Here is a 19954-nt window from a genome sequence, read left to right on the forward strand (position 1 = left end):
ATATAACAGTAAAACACAAGTAGATTCAAACATTTATTGAAATTTGTTTGTTTGTTAAGGCAAATCAAACCATCAAGACTATTGCAATTTTTGTTTTTACATTTCTTAATATTTTAATGCTTTGGTAAGACAGTTTCTGGCATTCACAGAATATTATGCAAACTATTTCATTTGCAAAGCGGGTTGGAAAAGCTTTTATGCTATTTAACGCCAACGCTGCGACCTTCGGGTTACAAGTCTGACTCTCTATAAGGCATATGAACTGCCTGTTTATGTGGTTATGTGTGTGTATACACAGTTATACATGTATATCATATCTATTGAGATTCTGTAAGATTCATCCTTATACAGCTGTGCTATTCTGAACAGATTCAAACACACATATAATTTGAGAACCTTTTATTTGAAATGTCAGTGTTCAGGAAAAGAAAAACAAACAACAACAACAACAAAAAAAAACAGCAATATAAATATTAGCATACAAAATAGGAGTAGCACATAGAAGCCGGGAATCAAAGCGTCTTATCAGAGATGTTACAGCAGGACACACACACACAGATAATAGATCTATTCAGATTCTTCATATAGACATTAAGAAGCATTCACACATGTAAGCACGACAGAGAGCACAAAATTAATAACGGAGGATTTTTAGATCTATTTGCCCTCCATTTTGTGCCTTTTCATGGAAAAGTGTGACAGGAAAAGAGGATGATGAACACAAAAATATATGCATAACATCACGACTTCTAGGCTAAGAGAGTGTCACTGTTTATTTCCATAAGTAAAAGTTAAACTCTTTATTTACAGGTGCGTTAGTTGGCCTTCATAGTACTAAAGAACTACATTGATATCAGAGTGTCAGTGTTTTTTTGTTTTGTTTTTTGTGAATTTTTTTCTGTAAAATAAAATGACATTCCAGTAGTAAGCCATTCCTCTTGAGCTGATTATCTGCAATGGTTTTGTGTTTTCAAGGACAAATTTCTATTTACAAAGTAAGGTCATGCCAATGGTTCGAGAACTGCTTTATTCAGACGCAATCTTTGCATTATAAGTATTTTCCAAAGCTCTAATAACTCAATGACAGTTTGCGTGTTTTTTGTACATTCAATGATTGCAGGTTGCCTCCTAAAACAGCATCACACCTAACTGGTATGGAATTTTAACTGTATTCATATTCTATTGTTGCATATGACCGAAAGAAAAAACTGCCTTTGCATTAGGAAATTGCTGCCTAGATCAGCAAAACACAAAGTCAGGAGGTTTTGTCACCATCAAAACTACAGATACTCACTGAAAGTATCATTACTAACCCATCTAATTACGACAAGCACTGATAAAGAGCTTCAACACTTCAGGATAACCTGGAAATACTGAATACTAAGGACGATGTGCCACTGCGGGCACTTGTGGACTTGTAACTGGTTTCACAAAGCTCCCATTATGGCTCGGACATCACTAATGCTCCATAAACATTCAGTTAAAAAAAAAAGACCTCTGGCTCAGTGATACACAGGGGATCCATTCTATAAATCAAATACAAATCATCAAAGTGGATGGTTTAACTGTTCAACTCCTCCTTGAGAAAGTTGTAGATGGGTGTTCATAGATGTCAGGTGATATGGAGATTATCTATAGCGCAAAAAAACAGCATGCAGCAATAATCACCTGACTTGCATCTACATCAAAACTTCTCCTAAAAAGATCAATATAAAAGTCCATAGTGGTATTTTAGCAAACAATAACAAAAGAGTAAAGTAAGAATCATGATGCATTTTACAAGCATTGCAACATCCACAGCAATGGACACTGTGTCTTTGCACAAACAAGAGCGTGATTGTTACAAGAATACAATTCCTCTTTCTGTCCAGATGACAGTTTAACATGTTCAAGGTAAAGTACTGTGGTAAATACATTACTGGCTTGATATACGCAGTAGTATAGTGTCACTTAGAAGTTGCATAAACCCAATATTTCTCTACATATATCCGAATGTCCAAACGTATCAGGAAAACAAATTGTACTGTACTTGGGTTTAAGTAAAACAAACGCATGTGCGAAATAAGCAAAAAAGTGGTTAGAAGTGGGTTTACATTGACACACGTTTTTTCACCCTAATTTTTTTTCTCTAAATAGTTACAGATTTCCAGCAAACCTCAGAACAGAACAGCTATTTCAGCCTCCCTAAACCTGATATATACCCGCGACTCTCTACTTCTTCTCTTTCTTGGTGGGCTTCTTCTTGCTGGCGGGCGTCTGGGCGGCTTTGGGTGGCTCAGGTTGGGCAGCAGCAGCAGCTATGGCGGCCTGCTGAGGTGGCAGGGCCTGCTGGGCTTGCTGCTGGCTGGAGGTCAGGGTGGCGGTGCTGCCGGGGATGTAGACGTTCTGCCGGTAGTCAGGGACGTGCTGCAGGGTGAACTGAGGGTTGTAGCGGGTGCTCAGACCCATGGTGCCCGGACCCAGAGTGTTGGTCGCCTCGCTGACCTCTGCAGAGAGAAGAGTTTTCGGTTAGGTGATTTTGAGAGGACTTTCACAAAGCTCCTGAACTCTTTTTTAAATTATATGTTTAAATATGTTATGGTAAGTGGTAATAAAATAGTCCCCAAAAACAGTTGCTTTGCATGAATGAAACTAATCACGACAAAAAACTAATATAGGCCCAATCCTAATTCTACCCCTTAGCCCTTCCCCTTTCCTGTCTCGATTCTCTTTTGGTTGGAGGGGTAGAGGTAAGGGGAACGGCCAGATAGCCCTTAAAAACGAAAGTTTTTCGGGACCACACTTCAAACGAAGGGGTATGAATTATCTCGGCAACATGGCTGCTACAACGAACAAAAAGATACATGAATGTAATCTTTTTTGGCATAAATAAAGCTTTTAACGAAAAGTAATCATTTGTTTTATGTTACATTCAATTGTGAGTTCATATTAACGGTCATGTTACTCAAAGAAATCTTTGCAAAAAAATCGCTAATATTTGCTAATGTCATATCATACAGACTGCATGATAGTGGCACAGCATATTTCTGATCAGGGCGATAACTGCCGTAGACTAATCCCCCAATAATTTGAAATGGCTAAACCATTTTCTCAAATATAGCCTATTCGAGAGAGAAAGAGAAAAAGAGAGAGAAATGGAGGCTGCGTGTATTCGCATGCATTTATCTTTTTAGAGTGAGTTTACTTAAAAACAGCGATTGTATCCTCTCGTCGCTGGAAAATATAATGTAGCAATTCAGTATTTAAACTGTATTTAATAAAAGTCGTGGGGCAGCGTTGACAAGTTTATTTTCTCCTGGATGTGTGAGGTGCGCGATTTCCGATATGTGTGTGTGTGTCAGTAAGCAGCTCATTAATACAGGACGCTAATTAAAGGCTCTAATGCACACAATGGTATGGTAGTGGTGGTGTCCCAATCCTTAAGGGAATATCTTCTCCCCTATCCCCTTGACACTCTGTTTCAAGGGACAAGGGGAAGGGGTAGGTGGAGCGGTAGGGGAAGGGGAAGGGGTACAAAATAGAATTGGGATTGGGCCTTAATATTTTGTCAAACAAAATCAAGTGTATTTTTGAATCAAGATTCATTTATTTGGGAAGTAAAATTATTGACAATATTAAGGATTGTTTTCTGAGAAAAAATAAATAAATAAATAAATAAATAAATATATATATATATATATATATATATATATATATATATATATATATATATATATATATATATATATATATATATATCTCCATTATCCAAATGCATTTAAATGTTAAATAAAATTAAATGTGTTTATGTTTAAAATAAAAAAATATTACGTCAGCGAGTTAATAAAAAAATAAACAATTTAAACACTTTTTTTTCTTGTTTCCCAGTAAAAATATAAAACATACTTAAATCAAGATATACAATTACATAATTTTGTTTGCACTTAAAATGACAATATGCAACAAAGCCTATTCTAGAGGTTTTCAACCTAGAAAAAATGCTAATGGCAAACTGCTTCAGAACAGCACTGGACAGAACAGTGGAAACATTGACTCTCTCCAGTGGGAACCAAATAACTCAAAAACTTCTTGTCTAAGTCTTTGCAGAACAAATATAAAATGATTGCACTTGCTTCCCATGTGTCTGTGTGAATGTGGATCTGGCCAAAACAATCAGTTCTAATCCTTTACATAAGCTGATGTACATCACAGTTCAAAAGTTTGGGGTCAGTAAGAATTTATTTATTTTTACTTTTATTCAGCAAGGATGTATTAAATTGCTCAAAAGTGACAGGAAATACATTTATGATATTATCTAAAAAATAAAATAAAAATCTACATGATGTTCTTTTACTGTTCTTTTGAACTTTCTATTGTGACACTGAAGACTGGAGAAATTAATCTTAAAAGTCAGAAATATCAGTCGTGTATTATTATATAATATTCTCATAGAAACAGTTATCAAATATTTCACAATATTACTATATATTACAATATTATTTTTTTTTATCAAATAAATACAGCCTTGGTGAGCATTAATGACTTCAGTCAACAACAATAAATAAATAAATAAATAATATCTTACCAAGCCCCCCAAAAAAAATTGTGCATGTGTTTTGCAGGTAAAATTCACATTTAGTGTTAGTCTATAGTCATGGTTAGCTTTATGTAACAGCAGCATCCATCTAAATGAAGAGGAAATACCAGAGCGCCTAAGTAAATGTTTGATGAGTCACTTTCTTTTTATTCCTGCTCAGTCCCAGAGGTATTGAAAATAAAGGGAAAGATGAGAGAGGCTGATGTCATGTGTGCCAACAGCTTTGATGTCATTTGTATAGACAAGGGCCACTGCACTCTCTGTGTGTGTGTGTGTGTTTTCCCACGTGGACATCTGTGACTGTGCATGTGCTCATTTTACATGACTGTCCATGATGTATGCAAGACAAACATGTATGCAAAAATTCATCTGATTATGATGTAAATGACGGATTAATCCGATAGCAATGCAATGAAGTCAACACTCGGTTCTGTATGTTTCTCATGTTTTCTACGTATGTATGCACTGTGATGACACCGTTAAAATGCAAGTGAGAGATTCTCACCATTAGCAGCAGCCATCAGCGCCTGGAGCTGCTCAGCCTCGGTGGGGGGGTTGGGCCAGGGTCCGGTTCCCACGGCAACCTCAGGAGTGGCGGCAGCTCTGCAGAGAGGAAAAGGAAATCGAGTCAGCAAAACAGAGGCCATTCTGTACTGCTTCTATCAGCAACAGCTGCAGTGAGAGAGTGAGGCGCTTTGTCCCCTAATTTCACCCACACACACACACACACACACACACACACACACAATCCTCCATGTTACTTTTAACTACACCAAGTTGGAAAATGAAAACGACCAGAGAACGAGCGGCAACAGCTGCTGAAAACTACAGCACATGCACACAAAACCACTGAACATTTCCATGTGCGACGACTTGATCATCAAAGGCTTGTTTAAAAACTCTGCAATTTGCATCCACAGTGAACAACAGTCCTGGTCGCACTAAAATTCTCCTCATTACACACAACGTTTGCTTTGCAGTCGGTAACCAGGAAAAGCAACAAATGCACTTCCAATTTACCTCCATTAACTCCCCACTAACACAGGCAGGGCCATATTAACCAGTGGGCTGAAGCCCTGGGGCCCGAGCGAGGAGGGGGCCCGTGATTGGCTGGACTGCCCATCACTAATGCCACCATGCCATCCACTCATTTAGTTGAGTTTTTCTGTAAATTCAATGCTTTAACATTTGAGACTGAGAAGAAAAAAACATAGCATCATTGTCCACATTGTCCTGCTTATATCGACTGACTAAACTTTTGGCCCTTGTGCTTAAATATTCAAATACATATAGTTATGTGTCAAATTCCCATCTTAGCGAGTATCCTCGTAAACACACTTATATATGTGTTAAATGAATGCTAATAGTTACAGATAAAGCATGTGTAGAGTCAGGCTACATGATGTACTGGATTATCCTGGATATAAAATATCCTGGATTATAAAATGAGATCTCAAAAGGATAGTTCACCCAAAAATGAAGATACTGTCATCATATACATACTCTCAAATTGTTCTAAACCTTTATGAATTTCTTTTTTCTCCTCGGCATAAAAGATGATATTTTGAAGAATGATCTTAACCAGTTTCTGGCCCCCACTGACTGATACAACGGTGTATATTCAGTTTATATAATAAATATATAATATTTATTAGTCAGTGCTTTAAGTTTTTCAAGTAGTCTGATTTTTTGAGGATGTTTGTTCTTGTCCTCAGTAAGCTAGTATTATTGTTTGTGATATTAAAACTGATAACAAAAATTATGAAATTTAAGTGCATCAAGAATTCTGATACGGGATAAAAATCCTATTTAAAGCTTTATATATAACATTATTGTGATGGGGGCCCTAAATCATAACCCCGGGGCCCAGTGCGGCCTCAATGCAGCCCTGAACACAGGAGTTTTGTTTTGAAGATTACAGCTCCACAAACAAATCATAATGTGTTAATTAAGCCATTAAATCTTTCCTTAATTAGTAACTGCTACATGAACAAAGGACAAATCGCTGCTCCTCATAAAAACATCCCGGTTGTCTTTTCTCTGCGTGTGGGAAGAATAATGGAGATTCCTCATCCTGTTCCCAGTAACATCAGGAAACACACTACTGTTTAACACTTTAAGAATTGTGGGAAGACTGGGAAAATCTAGATCAGTGACATTAACCAAAGTGAAAATCATTTTAAAGTTATTTATTGTTATTATTATTTTATTTTTTTATTTAAATTATCATAATGCAAAGCATGGTTTTTATAAAATCATGAAAAAAAGGGCAGGATCTTGGTAAAATGCATAATGCTTAACAATTACTATTATTAATAATAAACATAAACAATAAATAAAAGACAGTTTTACAGTTCTGAAGGCTTTTGTTTGGTTAAACTCAAATGAACACAGATCCTGGAAAAAATGGGTCATAACGAACAGGACAAAACCACTGAAACCACCATCTGTTTGGAGACAATTCAAGTAAGTATGAATTACTTACAAGCATCTCTAGCACAGAGTAAAAATGAGATGCTAATGCTAAAAGCCATCTGTCTCTGTCGGGGTCTCACTTCCTGTCTTATATGAGCCCAGCAGCTGTAAAACTATCACCACAGTCACCAGACAATCAACCTCAGAGGCACAGCACAACATCTGCATACAAGACACGACCCAAAGAGGACAAAAACAGACTCAAAGATAGGAGAAAGAACGAAAGAAATCTGGAATTTAAGCATGTGAAGGAAAAAGGAACAGAAAAGACACTGTTTTTGCCAAGCATTTCAAAAGAGATGAACTTACAGTGCCAAGATGAGGAAAAAAACAGGGTGATGTTGTTTTAGAGCGAACAACCTTAATGAGAACCAGAGCTGATCTGAAAGCAGTGATTTACTCAGTTCTTATGATGCATCGGTACTGAGAGTCTTGAGACATTTGGGCCACCAGCTCAGATCCTTAACCACTTAACCATTGCCACTTTTAAACATAGGTCAATTAAAAAAATGGGTTAACTCTCCACATCTTATAGCACAACACTTCAGGACAGCAGTTCCTGTTTAGAAGCATTAAGAAAAGACAACTCATTTCTTTACAATCAGCATCTCATCACACTTGCAGGAAATCAGACTTCCTGTGGTCAGCAGTATCACATCCTGTGGTCAGATAATCACTTCCTGTAGACCAGATTGTGTGAGTTGTCAAAAAACCATGAGTTATGGTCCAAGATGTCATTGTTTTGTAGCTATTCATTCATAAAACCCTTACAAATGTTTACACAAAGGAAATGAAGTCATTATTTGTTGTGCAATTCCTTTCATGGATCCAGAACCGTGGGATGCACTGCAACAAGATCGAAGCTACTAATTTACACAACTCTACACGCTGTTTTCTATTGTATTCCATGAGCCCCTGAGGGCCCCAGTATCACTATTGGACACTAATGCAGCACCAGTAGTTTCAGATGACGAATCTGACCCGGGGAGAAACCTACAGGGGCTCTAGCTACACTTCAATACCTCAGCCTGCTCGGCGGCGTCCATCTCACATGTGAAGAGTGGAGCTTGAAAGAACTGAAAAAAAGATTGGTATTAACTATGGTATTTTGGAAGGAACTAAGGTAAACAAGTCAAAAGCCGAAGCACCGTGTTATTTTACTGTCATTGAGATACTCTTATAGTTTTATAGTTTCAAATGAAAATGAGAAATGCCTTGGTAACTTGGAAAGTTCTTTTAATGTTTGATTTGATTTTAGTTGAGATTTATTTCATTATTACGATTTTTTTTTCTTTTTTAAATAGCTTTAGTTAACTATAAACTGAAACTTTTAAACAATATTCACACACACACACACACACACACACACACACACACACACACACAAAATTGCTATAAAATTCCCAAATAAAGATGGCATTTATAAATGGAAATTAAAAAATTACAAATAAATAAATTATAAAAATGACAAGTGAATTAAACATGACATTTTAAAGCATAATATATATGTATATATTTTATTTACAACTTTTTTTTACAGTGTAATAACCCTGCTAACAACACAGAAATCTTTAGGCCTGCTGCTATATATGTAGTGCTGCCAATTTAACTTAAACAAAAAGATTTAATTTCTCCCAGATGGCTTCTTTCAAACTGGATCTTGTCAGCCTGGAATGTGTTGTGTAACATCTGTTATGGAAACCAGCACACCGTGAACAGTGGCACACGAGAGAATCTTGACCCTATTGGCTGTCTGTGACTGACCCCTCCCCCTAAATAGCATCTGATTGGATAATTCGCTGTCAATCACACTGAAATAGTCAAATCTCTTTGGCATCTTAATAGTTCCAATCAGTTTCAGCACAACGCATGACTATAACAGGCATTAGCATGGCAATAAACCTCACTGTCCCCCTCTTTCACTCTTTCTGGCCTCTCTCTCTCTCTCTTGGCAGATTGAAGTGTTGGGGGTGGAGGGGAAAGTGCATGAAAAACAGCAGCCATTTTGTTAAGAGAAGAAAATTAAGATTCAGAACAGATACTTTCTTTCTCTTATTGTTTCTCTCTTTCTCTTTGGAATTGTACATGTCATATATATATGAAATAAGCAGTATGTGCACTCAATACTAGCTTGAACACAGCCTATATTCTTTTTATACATCTTTTTATAAGTCAATCTGCATACATTTCTGTATGTCTTCTATTACTCTACACACACACACACACACACACACACACACACACACACACACACATACACATATATGCACCTCTGTGTGTGTGCTAACCATTTATTTAATGCAAATGTTTCTGCTTTCAAAAGAGGTGACTTTCTTCCTTTGCATATTGCAAATCGTATTGAACGTGTGTGTGTTACTCACCCGCTGGGCCCGGGCCTCTGGTTCTGGGTGAAACGCCAGTCAGCATTGGGTGGTTTTTGCTGTAATGAGAAAAAAGGAAAGCATGAGTAATGACATATAAAAAGAAACGAAATGTCCAGCACCATTCATTTGTAAGTCTATTTGTGTGACTTCACTATTGCCAAGGCACAGAGAAGTAATGTAAGTGTGTCTCCTGTATACGGTGATGGCCATCAGTGTGACCTTGAGGACACAGCATGTGACCAAACCACGAGAACGAGAGACTAGTTCACTTTATTACATAGTGCTAAAGGAAACATGGGTAGGATAAAGTCTAAATGAATGTCAGAAGCAGCTTTGTCAAGTTACTTCTAAAGAGGTTTCATTTAAAACTAATGGGTGCTCAGTAAGTTACGAATATTTACACACACATATACAGAGCAATTAATAATGATAGTGTGTCTGAAACGTGGCTGGGATGAGCAGGAATTCAAGCATTTCAGTCTGAACACACACACACACACACACACACTTTAAGAGAGAGTCCAGGATTGTTCCAGTGAATGAGAAACAAGCTCTGTGACTAATTGGGCCAAAGACAGAAAGACCATTGTGATTCTTGAGGACAGCAAACACTCAGGACACACACACACACACTGCATATTATCTCTTTAAAATGTCACAAACCCCCCCCCAAAAAAAATGATAAAAGCATTTCAGTTCTTAAACTTCTGTATTCTCTTATTGTGTTGTGAAATGGAGAACGAATGGAGCCAAATTAATTAAGACCAAATTAGCAAACAAGGAAAAAGAGAAACAGTCAGCGCCAAACGATGAATGAAACTAAGGAGTTACTTAAATTAATTCTTAGCAATTCACACAGCGGAGTTGTGCAAGTGTTTGTGTTTGTTCCCTGCATTTCTAAAATGCTTGTTTTACAAACAAAGCCCAGTTTGACGACGGATTTGCGTATCGTTTATTTCTTAAGGATGATGCAATCCCAACGAAAAAGGATCGCGATTGTGTGTTGGAACCACAGGCGGTGAGTAAAACTGCTTAAAATATCTCTGCCTCCTTGTTAGTGCGTCTGATTCCCATCGGAGACCCGGGTTCGAGCCCCGCTCGGAGCGAGTCGTTGTTGCTGCTGCTCTCGTTCAGTTTCAGCCTTCACAGCTGTCACAGCTTCCAAACGCTCTCGACGCAAAAGCCTACTGGTGCTCGTGATTCTTTAGCTCCGCCCACACGTCATGCCTCCAGACGCTCGTGTTTTTCCGGGAAAAATCGGTACAGACTATCTTTCTCTTATGAATATAATAAAACTAAATACTTTTTGGAGTTATGAAGGATGCAGTACTACTCTATAGGTACTCAAGATTAACAGGATATTGAGTGAAAACGAACATTTCACCCCACCTTTAAACTGCATAAACACATTTCATTACACCAAATACACAAAATAATGTTTGTTTTACCAACATCATATGACCTCTTTAAAAAAATATTTGGGGGAAAAATGGGAATAAAATAAGAGAAATATAGCTTTTTTTTAGAGATGTTCCGATACCCTTTTTCTCTTCCCGATACCGATTCCGATACCTGGGCTCAGGGTATCGGCCGATACCGAGTACTGATCCGATACCTGGGTGTGTATCTGTATATACAGCTGTATATACTACTAGCCCTGTGTAAATTGCTAGAATTTTTTTATGGTGTGCTTCAGACAGATCCCTCAATAAAACATGAACAAATACATGGTGAACTACTGTATTTATTACAGTATTTTTATTATCTAACATGAATTTGACAGTATTATTTATTTTCTTATGCAAAAAAGAACTTCAAATGCAGCCAAAAATCTAACACCGCAAACTAAAAAAGGTATTTAAGTTTTACAATATAACTGTATAAAAAAACTGCAACAAATAAGTCTAGGAATATAAAAAAAGATCTATTAATCAGATAATCTCTTTACAACAAAACAAGTAAAAAACAAGCAACCATCTAGGCATAATTATTATTATTATAGAGACGTATTATTATTACTGTAGGCTACAACAGTAGCTTTATATATTGTCAATTTACTCATGTAAACCAAACATTTATTTTAATGGGCTGCCATGAAGATCTTTGAGTGTCTGTGTTTATGATATGACAGTATTCTCAAATGAAACGGTAAATTCTCATGAAGTGACGGTTTATGCGTTCGTGTCCTCATGACACACAGCAGAGACTACAAAACAGCGAGCTCTCGCGCATCTGTGCCAGTCACCCACAGAGATGTAGATTTTACGGGAGTAATATTTAAATAGTATTTTGCAGTTTAATATTCACAGACACTAGTATATATTCGGCTACTGTCTGGAGCCCTGCGCTTTGACTTACACGGAAGCGACTGAACGCAGCTGCCGGTACTGAATATACTCGAGAGTCTGTAACTACCGGTACTACAGTGACATACTGCTAACCACTGATCTATAATATAGAAGCAGCTTCACTGTCTTATGGCAGTTTAGAATGTGATGAGTGATCCAGTCATATATAGATCAGGGCTGCTAACGCGTTTTCATTTCTTCTTCGCTGCTCTAAACAGGGGTTGCTTGTGGCAACACAGCACAACTTCCTGTGTTTTCAATGCATTTTGAGCAGCGAAGAAGAACCGTGCAGCGGTTAGGCAAAGCTTGCGGTCATAACTAGGTCTTTTTTAAGAAAATGGTATCGGATCGGTATATGGGTTCATGTATTCGCCGATGCCGATGCCAGAATTTGTTGTGGTATCGGAGATATTTCCGATACTAGTATCGGAATCGGAACAACTCTACTTTTTTTCCCCAGTTTAGACTACTTTTGGAGACAATTTTGATCACAAAATATAGCCAGGTAAACCAAACAGCACAATAATTTAAAGCATAACTACAATGCTAACCTAAACCAAACTGTATGGGAAAATAATAATTTGCATAGGGTTTCAATTTTTAAATTTTTTAGGATTTCTTTTTGTCCTAGCCAAATAGCCAACGAAATCCATAAACATATGATTCAAAATCTCACAGAGCACAGGTGACTCTGACCCGAACACCAACACGCCTCACTCAGCACACAGAACATTAAACACTAAACCACAGAACAGTCACAACATTAGTCACATCCAGGGTCAGAGTCTTTCAGACACAAATGATTCCTGCATATCCTCATGTGTACAAAACACTCCTTCGGCAAGGACACAAAGACTTCAGCGCGAGTGAACGTGAAGGTTACATCCGCCTGCAGGAATGCCCGAAAATAAAGCCAAATCTTCCATAATGAGGAACACAATGAGGTATCTGTCTTTCTCGTGACTATATGTTGTATATCGTCTATGGTTTTTGCAATGTGAAACAATCAACATTTCAAACAGTACTCTTGCATTGTTGACATTAGACTTAGATCATCACCATGGTGATCAGAATGAGGTCACACAACGTGACCTTGCCACGTTAACTCAAGGTCATAGTTGCAGGTGGGAAGTGTCCCCTCATATAACTCTATTTACATACTGAATATTTATACAAATAACACATAATAGACGTGTCATGCTCCCAAACACACACACACACACAATTGGCCTAAATGACATCTATAAACACAATTGCTCTGCACACATGCTAAAGCAGGATGAACCACACCTACTGTATGTATAAAACACACACACTTGAACTATTGTAAAATGTGTGTGTATCAAATCAGTCATACTTGAGCAGCAACAACATAAAAGCATAATAAAAGAAACAGGACTGATTCTTAATTCTGATCGAACGAGACACATTCAGAGTGATTTGACTGTGATAAATTCACGCATTCCGCTTACAGATATTGAACTATATCAGTCTTCTTGGATGAAGAACATAATATTATTATAACTATAATTCATAACCCTTTAGTCCTAATCTGTAGCTTAACATTTGGCACATGCACATTCACCCGGACCCTTACGAAAGGAAAATATATTAACCAATATATTTCTTAAAATATATTGTGATATATTTTAATATATTTTTTTCCCTTTTTATTTTCTAATATTTTATATATTTTAATACATTTAATAATATATTGATTATACATATATTATATAATATATTGCAAAATATACAAATGATTGCCGCTTTCAATATATTGCAATATATTGGAAGAAATAAATATATATAAGAATATATGCCTAATATATTACATGATATTTTCCAATATACTGCAATATATTTTTGTTTCATAAGGGGAGCATCTGGCTCAGTATATCAACTCTAAAAGTTCCTGTGAATGAACAAACTAGATTTATAGAAGACATCCTTTCTCATAAATCACATGGAAAACATCTGTATGTGATGTACAGTATATCCTGAACCCAAACTATTTTCTAAACGCTGAACAGGAAGCTACCTGATTCCGTAAAAATAAATTTTTCTTTGTATATATTATTAACACCTTGCAAGCCGTTCTCTGTATAAACGGTACACACATTACCACTAGAAACAGAAGGGCAGATGCACATGACTAGAAACCGTGACAGAGTCAATTAATGACTTAATGTGGACTCTTTTGACCACCTAGCAACCACCCAAACCGCCCTAGCAACCACACATTTTAGCTAAACGCTTAAACCACTTAGTCCAACCAACCACAGTCTGATCGTACTGATCAGGACAGTCACAGCTAAACAGAGTAAAAGTAGGACACTACAAGTGCTTCAGAGAAAAGCAGTGGCACCATGATCAAAGAGAGTCACTGTGAAATGGGTCAAACTGAAAACATGGCCACATGTGGCAGAAAGTCATAAAAACAGTTTACTGTCATAACATGGCTGTAGAAAGTCAACAAATCCAGAAAGTAACAAATCTCCAGACTGCATAAAACTGCCAGCATGTATTAAACTGGGGTTTCAACATAAATATTTACATATAAACAAATTTCACATAAATATGTAACGACCACATCATGCTTTCAAACCAAAAGGAGAGATTAACTTATTGCCTACAAAATTCCCATTACTGTCACAAATTATTTAGATTATTCTCATTAAATTCATAATCAATGTTTAAAAATTAAAATGTAATTTTTTATTTTTTTTATTTTAACGAATATGCAAGAAATTCTCATTTCTAAAATCAGAATTAAAAAACAAAAGGTAAAGATAAAGAATAATGTCTATTTAGGAACATTTTTACAAATTCAAATGACTGTAACTTGAAGTTTTTAGTCGTTATTCTCATTAGATTCTTATTCAATGTTCTAAAAAAAATGTACTAAATGCATTAAGTGTTACAGTACAGACAATAAGATGGAGTATGCGCAATTGTCAAGAAAAGGCAAGACATTCTAATTTCTGAAATTCTAAAAGCTTTTTTAAAGCACAATACGATCTAGACATGTTTTGACAGATTATGTGAGATTCACTCCTAAAAAGTTGGAGAGAAAGATGGTACAAAGAAAGTGAAAGTCAAAAGATGTTTTTCACAGTGAAAAAGAGAAGGTGAGAAACCGTGAAGAGTAACTAATGCAAGATTATCAAAAACACTCTTGTAGGTCCAGAATCTGCTATGGATCAGGAGGACCACACACATACACACAGTCCTCTCTCTGTCCTTTAGTGATTCTTCCATCTATTGAAACTCAAATGCCCACCTTCTCTCTCTCTCTCTCTCTCTCTCTTACACACACATACAGAGCACGTGTCATGATAGCAGAGCCAGATGGCAGCCCAGCGACCCTAGAGACAGAACGACCCTCAAGAGACTTAGAAATGGGACATTAGGTCCCGAACTGAGAAAATTAGAAAAAAAAAAAAAATAGGGAAAAGTTTCAATTTTTCAGGCTCATCCCCTGCAGACATAAACACAGGAGATTACAGAGGAATTCAGTTTCGACAAACAGCAAACTCATATAACACTTGATCAGAACTCTAGAAAATAAGCGACGTGTGGAATAGATAAAATGAGTTCGGCACAACAGGAAGGCAGGGGTCAGTGCATGACCTCTGGAATCCTGTTATTCCGCCACATCTTTCTTCTACTACTTACTTCTTTTTTTATCTTTATCTCCATCCGTAATATTCCCCCCTTTTCCTTCCCCCACCTAAATCCTTATTTTTGTCTGTCGGTCTGTTCCTTTTCCTGTCCATCTGTTATCCATGCCTCTTGACCTCACTTTAGAGTTTCTGTTCTGCACACTCACAATGTCTGCTCCATATTTCGGTTCATATCTTCCATCTAAATAAATGCACTTCAAAAATGTTTCCTTACTCTGTATTTTTTGTCATGTTTTCCATTCCAAAGACATTTATGTTCACTTTTTTTTTTTTTTTTTTTTACAATAAGGAATTTTGCGTGTCTCCACTTGATGGTCAATGTAAAATCTGTGTCCTGAAGCAAAAACAGTGGAACACCACTAATCTAAATGTTTTTCTCTCTGACAACCATGTTTCCAAATCTAAAATCCCAAAGTTCATGTTATTCTAATACTCTGTAAAACTCTTTCCGTAGTGTGTCTTAATTTTCTCCTCCCTTCTTGTCTGACACATCCAGACTCTAAATGCTTTTCTTTTTGTTCTTAATATATCTGCACCCTTTTCCTTTGTGATCCCACATCTTCTTCCTCTGTTCTTTCTCCCTTTTCCTGTTTAGTCACAGGACTCACACCCTGCCAGTCTGTTGCAGCCTTTGGAAGCCAGTTACAAAATCAAATACAGGACTATGACGTACACTTGAAGCATATTTAGCAAATTACCCAGCTGCTTCATATGATACAAAACTATGCTCATAAAACATCAGGAAACTTGGAGATAACACAAAATAGGCTTCAACATGAATAATAACCAGCTCTGAGGATGAAACATTACCTTATATGTTTTTTACACCTACACTATTGATTAAAAGTTTGGATTAACTACATATTTTTATGTTTTTGAGAGATATCTCTTCTGCTCACCAATGCTGTATTTATTTTATAAAAAATGAAGTAAAACAGTAATTGTGAAATATTATTACAATCTAAAAGAACATTACAAATAAATTACATTTTAAAAGAACTAAAAATATATAACATTTTATGTAGTTTTCAAATGAATGCAGCCTTGGCAAGCACAAAAAGACTTCTTTCAAAAACATATTCTCTTATCCAAAATTTTGAGTGGCAGTGAAAGAAAAAAATCCATTAGTGACTCAACAGTGAAGAATCTGATTGGATGTGGGATGAGTATGCTCTCACCTCATTGGCTGAGTTCATTAAGTGCTTCCTAGTCAAAGTCATGTTTAGTGTGTTGTTATGACTCAACATGGGAGTCTTGACAAACACAAAATCACTCCTGCTGGAAAGTGTTGAGTAGCAGGGTCTGTAGGTCCTTGTGTGAGGGTCTTGAGGCCCTCCGACCACCTCCATATATCTAATGGGTCCATCAGTGTTTAGTTGGAGGTGAAGGTCCTTATGTGCTCTCTGCTGATAGTTGTGCCTGGAACGCAAACCCGTTCTGGAGTAGCAGCACGCCGAACCACCCTTGTGCCTGATGCACCGTACCAAGACCACCACCATAGTCAAGAGCGACACCAACGACACACAGCCCAATGAGATGATGAGGTACAGAGTGATGTCTGGTATTCCTGTTCCCTTGTGTGGTGTTATACGGAAGTCTGTAGGTTTGTCTGCACTTTTTTCTTCTACGGTAACGGTAACCGAAACGCTAGTAGACAAAGCTGGCTGGCCGTTGTCTTGCACAACCACTATAAAGTTATAAGATGGGTGGGTTTTACCACCCTGTTCATCGTCCATGAGTTTTTGTGCAGTACGCAGTTCGCCCGTGTGTGGTTCGATGTGAAACAGCGATGAATCGTCCCCTGGAGCGATACTGTAGAAGAGCCAAGCATTGTGGCCACTGTCAGGGTCAAGGGCAACAATCTTGTTGACGCGATGGCCGACAGGGGCACCGTGCGGGATGGTCAGCTGGAGCCCTTCGTCTTCAGAGTGGGTTGGGTAAAGGATGACGGGCGGGTTGTCGTTCTGGTCGACCACAAAAACATGCACGGTGACGTTGGACGTCTGTGGTGGCGCTCCAGCATCTCGCACCTGCACTTCGATCTTAAACGCATTCATCTGCTCGTAATCCAAAGAGCGCATGGTGAAGATGTTCCCGTTCTCTGGGTTGATGTAAACATACGAGGAAATGAGGCCGCCTTGGATGGTGGTCGGTAGGATGGAGTATGACAATCGGGCGTTGTCTCCGACGTCCGGGTCTGATGCTGAAACGGTTACTATCGGAGTAACAGGTGTGTTATTTTCAGCTACATCCACTGAGTAGGAGTTTTGCGAGAACACTGGAGCATTATCGTTAACGTCTGATAAACGCACTGTAAAAGTCTTCTGAGAAGACAGCGGAGGCGAGCCAGAGTCAGTCGCAGTGACAACCACAGTGTACTCATCAATGACTTCTCTGTCTAGACGGCCATCGGTCACAAGTGTGTAGTGTTCTCCAAAGGCTGACTTCAGTTTAAACGGAAGTAGTTGGGATACTCTGAGTGTGACTTTTCCATTATCCCCAGAATCGAAGTCTTTTGCACTGATTAATGCAATAACAGTGCCCGTTTCAGCATCCTCCCGGATGGGGCTGGTTAGTGAAGTTAATGTCACCTCTGGAGTGTTATCGTTCACATCAGTTATTTCCACTTTAATGTTGCATGAGCCCTCCATGGCGGGAGATCCTCCATCCCTGGCTTGAACTGTGATGTCATACACTTTTGCTTCCTCATAATCCACATCCCCCACAACACGGATTTCCCCTGATTGAGAATCAACACTGAACAACTGAAGTATTCTCTCTGGTGTGTATTTACTAAATAAGTAAGATATTTCCCCGTTTATCCCAGAGTCCAAATCAGTGGCATTCAGTTTAGTCACAAGCGTTCCTGGAGGAGAGTTTTCCAAAAAACTAACCCTTTTCACCGGCTCTTCAAACACCGGCGCGTTGTCATTCACGTCCAGAATCTTAATGAGCAGGAGGGTGGACCCGGATTTCCCCGGTTGTCCTCCGTCCACGGCCGTGAGCGAGAGGCGAAACGCGGCCTGTGCCTCCCGGTCCAGAGCCTTTTCCAGGACGAGCTCTGGAAACTTACTGCCGTCGCTTTTAGTCACCACGTTTAAAGCAAAATAGTCACTGCTGGAAAGGCTGTACGTGCGTAGGGAGTTAATGCCCACATCGGGATCGCGTGCGCTCTCCAGACGGAACCGCGTTCCCGGTGCGGCCGCCTCGGAAATCTCTAGTGATGAATTTACGTTTGGAAACTGCGGCGCGTTGTCGTTCACATCATCGATTTGAACAACAACTCTGTGGATTTCTAAAGGGTCCTTAAGAAGAATTTGAAGGTGCAAAGAGCAAATCGAACTTAAAGCGCAAATGAGTTCCCTATCTATAGTCTCTCTAATAACCAAAACACCATTAGAGTTAACCTCGAAATATTGCGAGTTAGATCCCGACACCACCTGTAAATGTCCTTCAGTAATCCTCATTGCGCTGAGAGTCAAATCCCTCGCTATATTCCCAACGACAGATCCCGGTTTCTGTTCCTCCAGTACCGTATAACGGAGCTCACCGGACACGGTTGAGAGGCGCGTGAGAGAGAGCGCGAGGCAGAGCGCGAGCCACGAGCGTCTCCTCTCCATTATGTGCGGGGAGGGGAAAAGTATCAACTTTTTCGTTTTGTCGAGTCCATATTCCAATTAATGTGGCGCTACGATGTCGCTCGTAACGCAATCCGATTCGCGCGGAGTGGAGCAAGAAGTTTAACATAATTCATGACGGCTGTAAACCTTTCGGGAAATCACACGTGAGGGGGAAAAAACAGTCATCCATCCAGCTCTTCACCAAAACTCCCTGAATAAGCTGCGCCTCCGCTGCGCAGCAGGGCGGAGACTGAGTCACAAAGAGGTCCGTCCTATGGCACGCACACAGAGAGAGAGCGGGAGAGACACCCACACACTTCTCCTAGCGCTTGGAGAAACTTCTCTGCTCAGGTCGACCTGTTTCCAGCACGCATGCTAGTGGTCCTATGTGGTTTTAAATATTTACGGGCCGAGATACATAACATCAGAGACTCAAAATAACGCTGCCTATTTGTGAACACGGCCACAGACCACAAAACCATTGAAAACTGGTTGACATTTCTGGCAATGATGAATTTCAAGGTAAAAAAAAAAAAATGCAATTATTTATTTTAAAGTTATAAAACACTGACGAGAAATGATACGAGGGCAATTGAATACATACAGTACTCTATTACTCAACAACATTAGAAAAAAAAAACAATGTTCTACATGTCAAAAGAGGATTTACAATGACACGCCACTAGAGGGCGCAGTTTTCCCTCTTTGTTATATCATAAAATTTGAATTGTAACCCCAAAGTTCTAAATATGATTTTATTGCATGACAGTTTACTAGGAATAAAAATTTTCTAGGCTTAAAAGAAAACAATTCAAACATTTATTAATTTTTTTTTTTAGACTTTAAGACCATAATATGGATGAATGTT

At 38.4% G+C, this 19954-nt stretch overlaps 1 protein-coding gene across 9 annotated transcripts in view; it reads right to left on the reverse strand.

The window, feature by feature from the left end:
• Positions 1-384: 384 nt before the first annotated feature.
• The window catches only part of LOC128027743 (protocadherin gamma-A11-like), a 90131-nt gene continuing 70561 nt past the window's right edge, over positions 385-19954 (reverse strand). For 5 of the 9 annotated variants that reach the window (XM_052615570.1, XM_052615568.1, XM_052615572.1 and 2 more), the window contains 3 exons: positions 9433-9491; positions 5082-5179; positions 385-2486 (listed from right to left, as the gene is read on the reverse strand). In XM_052615570.1, coding sequence (XP_052471530.1) covers positions 2212-2486; positions 5082-5179; positions 9433-9491 — 432 coding nt within the window. In that variant the 3' untranslated portion in view covers positions 385-2211. The other 4 variants (XM_052615575.1, XM_052615574.1, XM_052615576.1 and 1 more) reach the window with 3 other exon arrangements.

The sequence above is a fragment of the Carassius gibelio genome, chromosome A14 (genome assembly GCF_023724105.1).
Source record: "Carassius gibelio isolate Cgi1373 ecotype wild population from Czech Republic chromosome A14, carGib1.2-hapl.c, whole genome shotgun sequence".
Taxonomy (NCBI): domain Eukaryota; kingdom Metazoa; phylum Chordata; class Actinopteri; order Cypriniformes; family Cyprinidae; genus Carassius; species Carassius gibelio.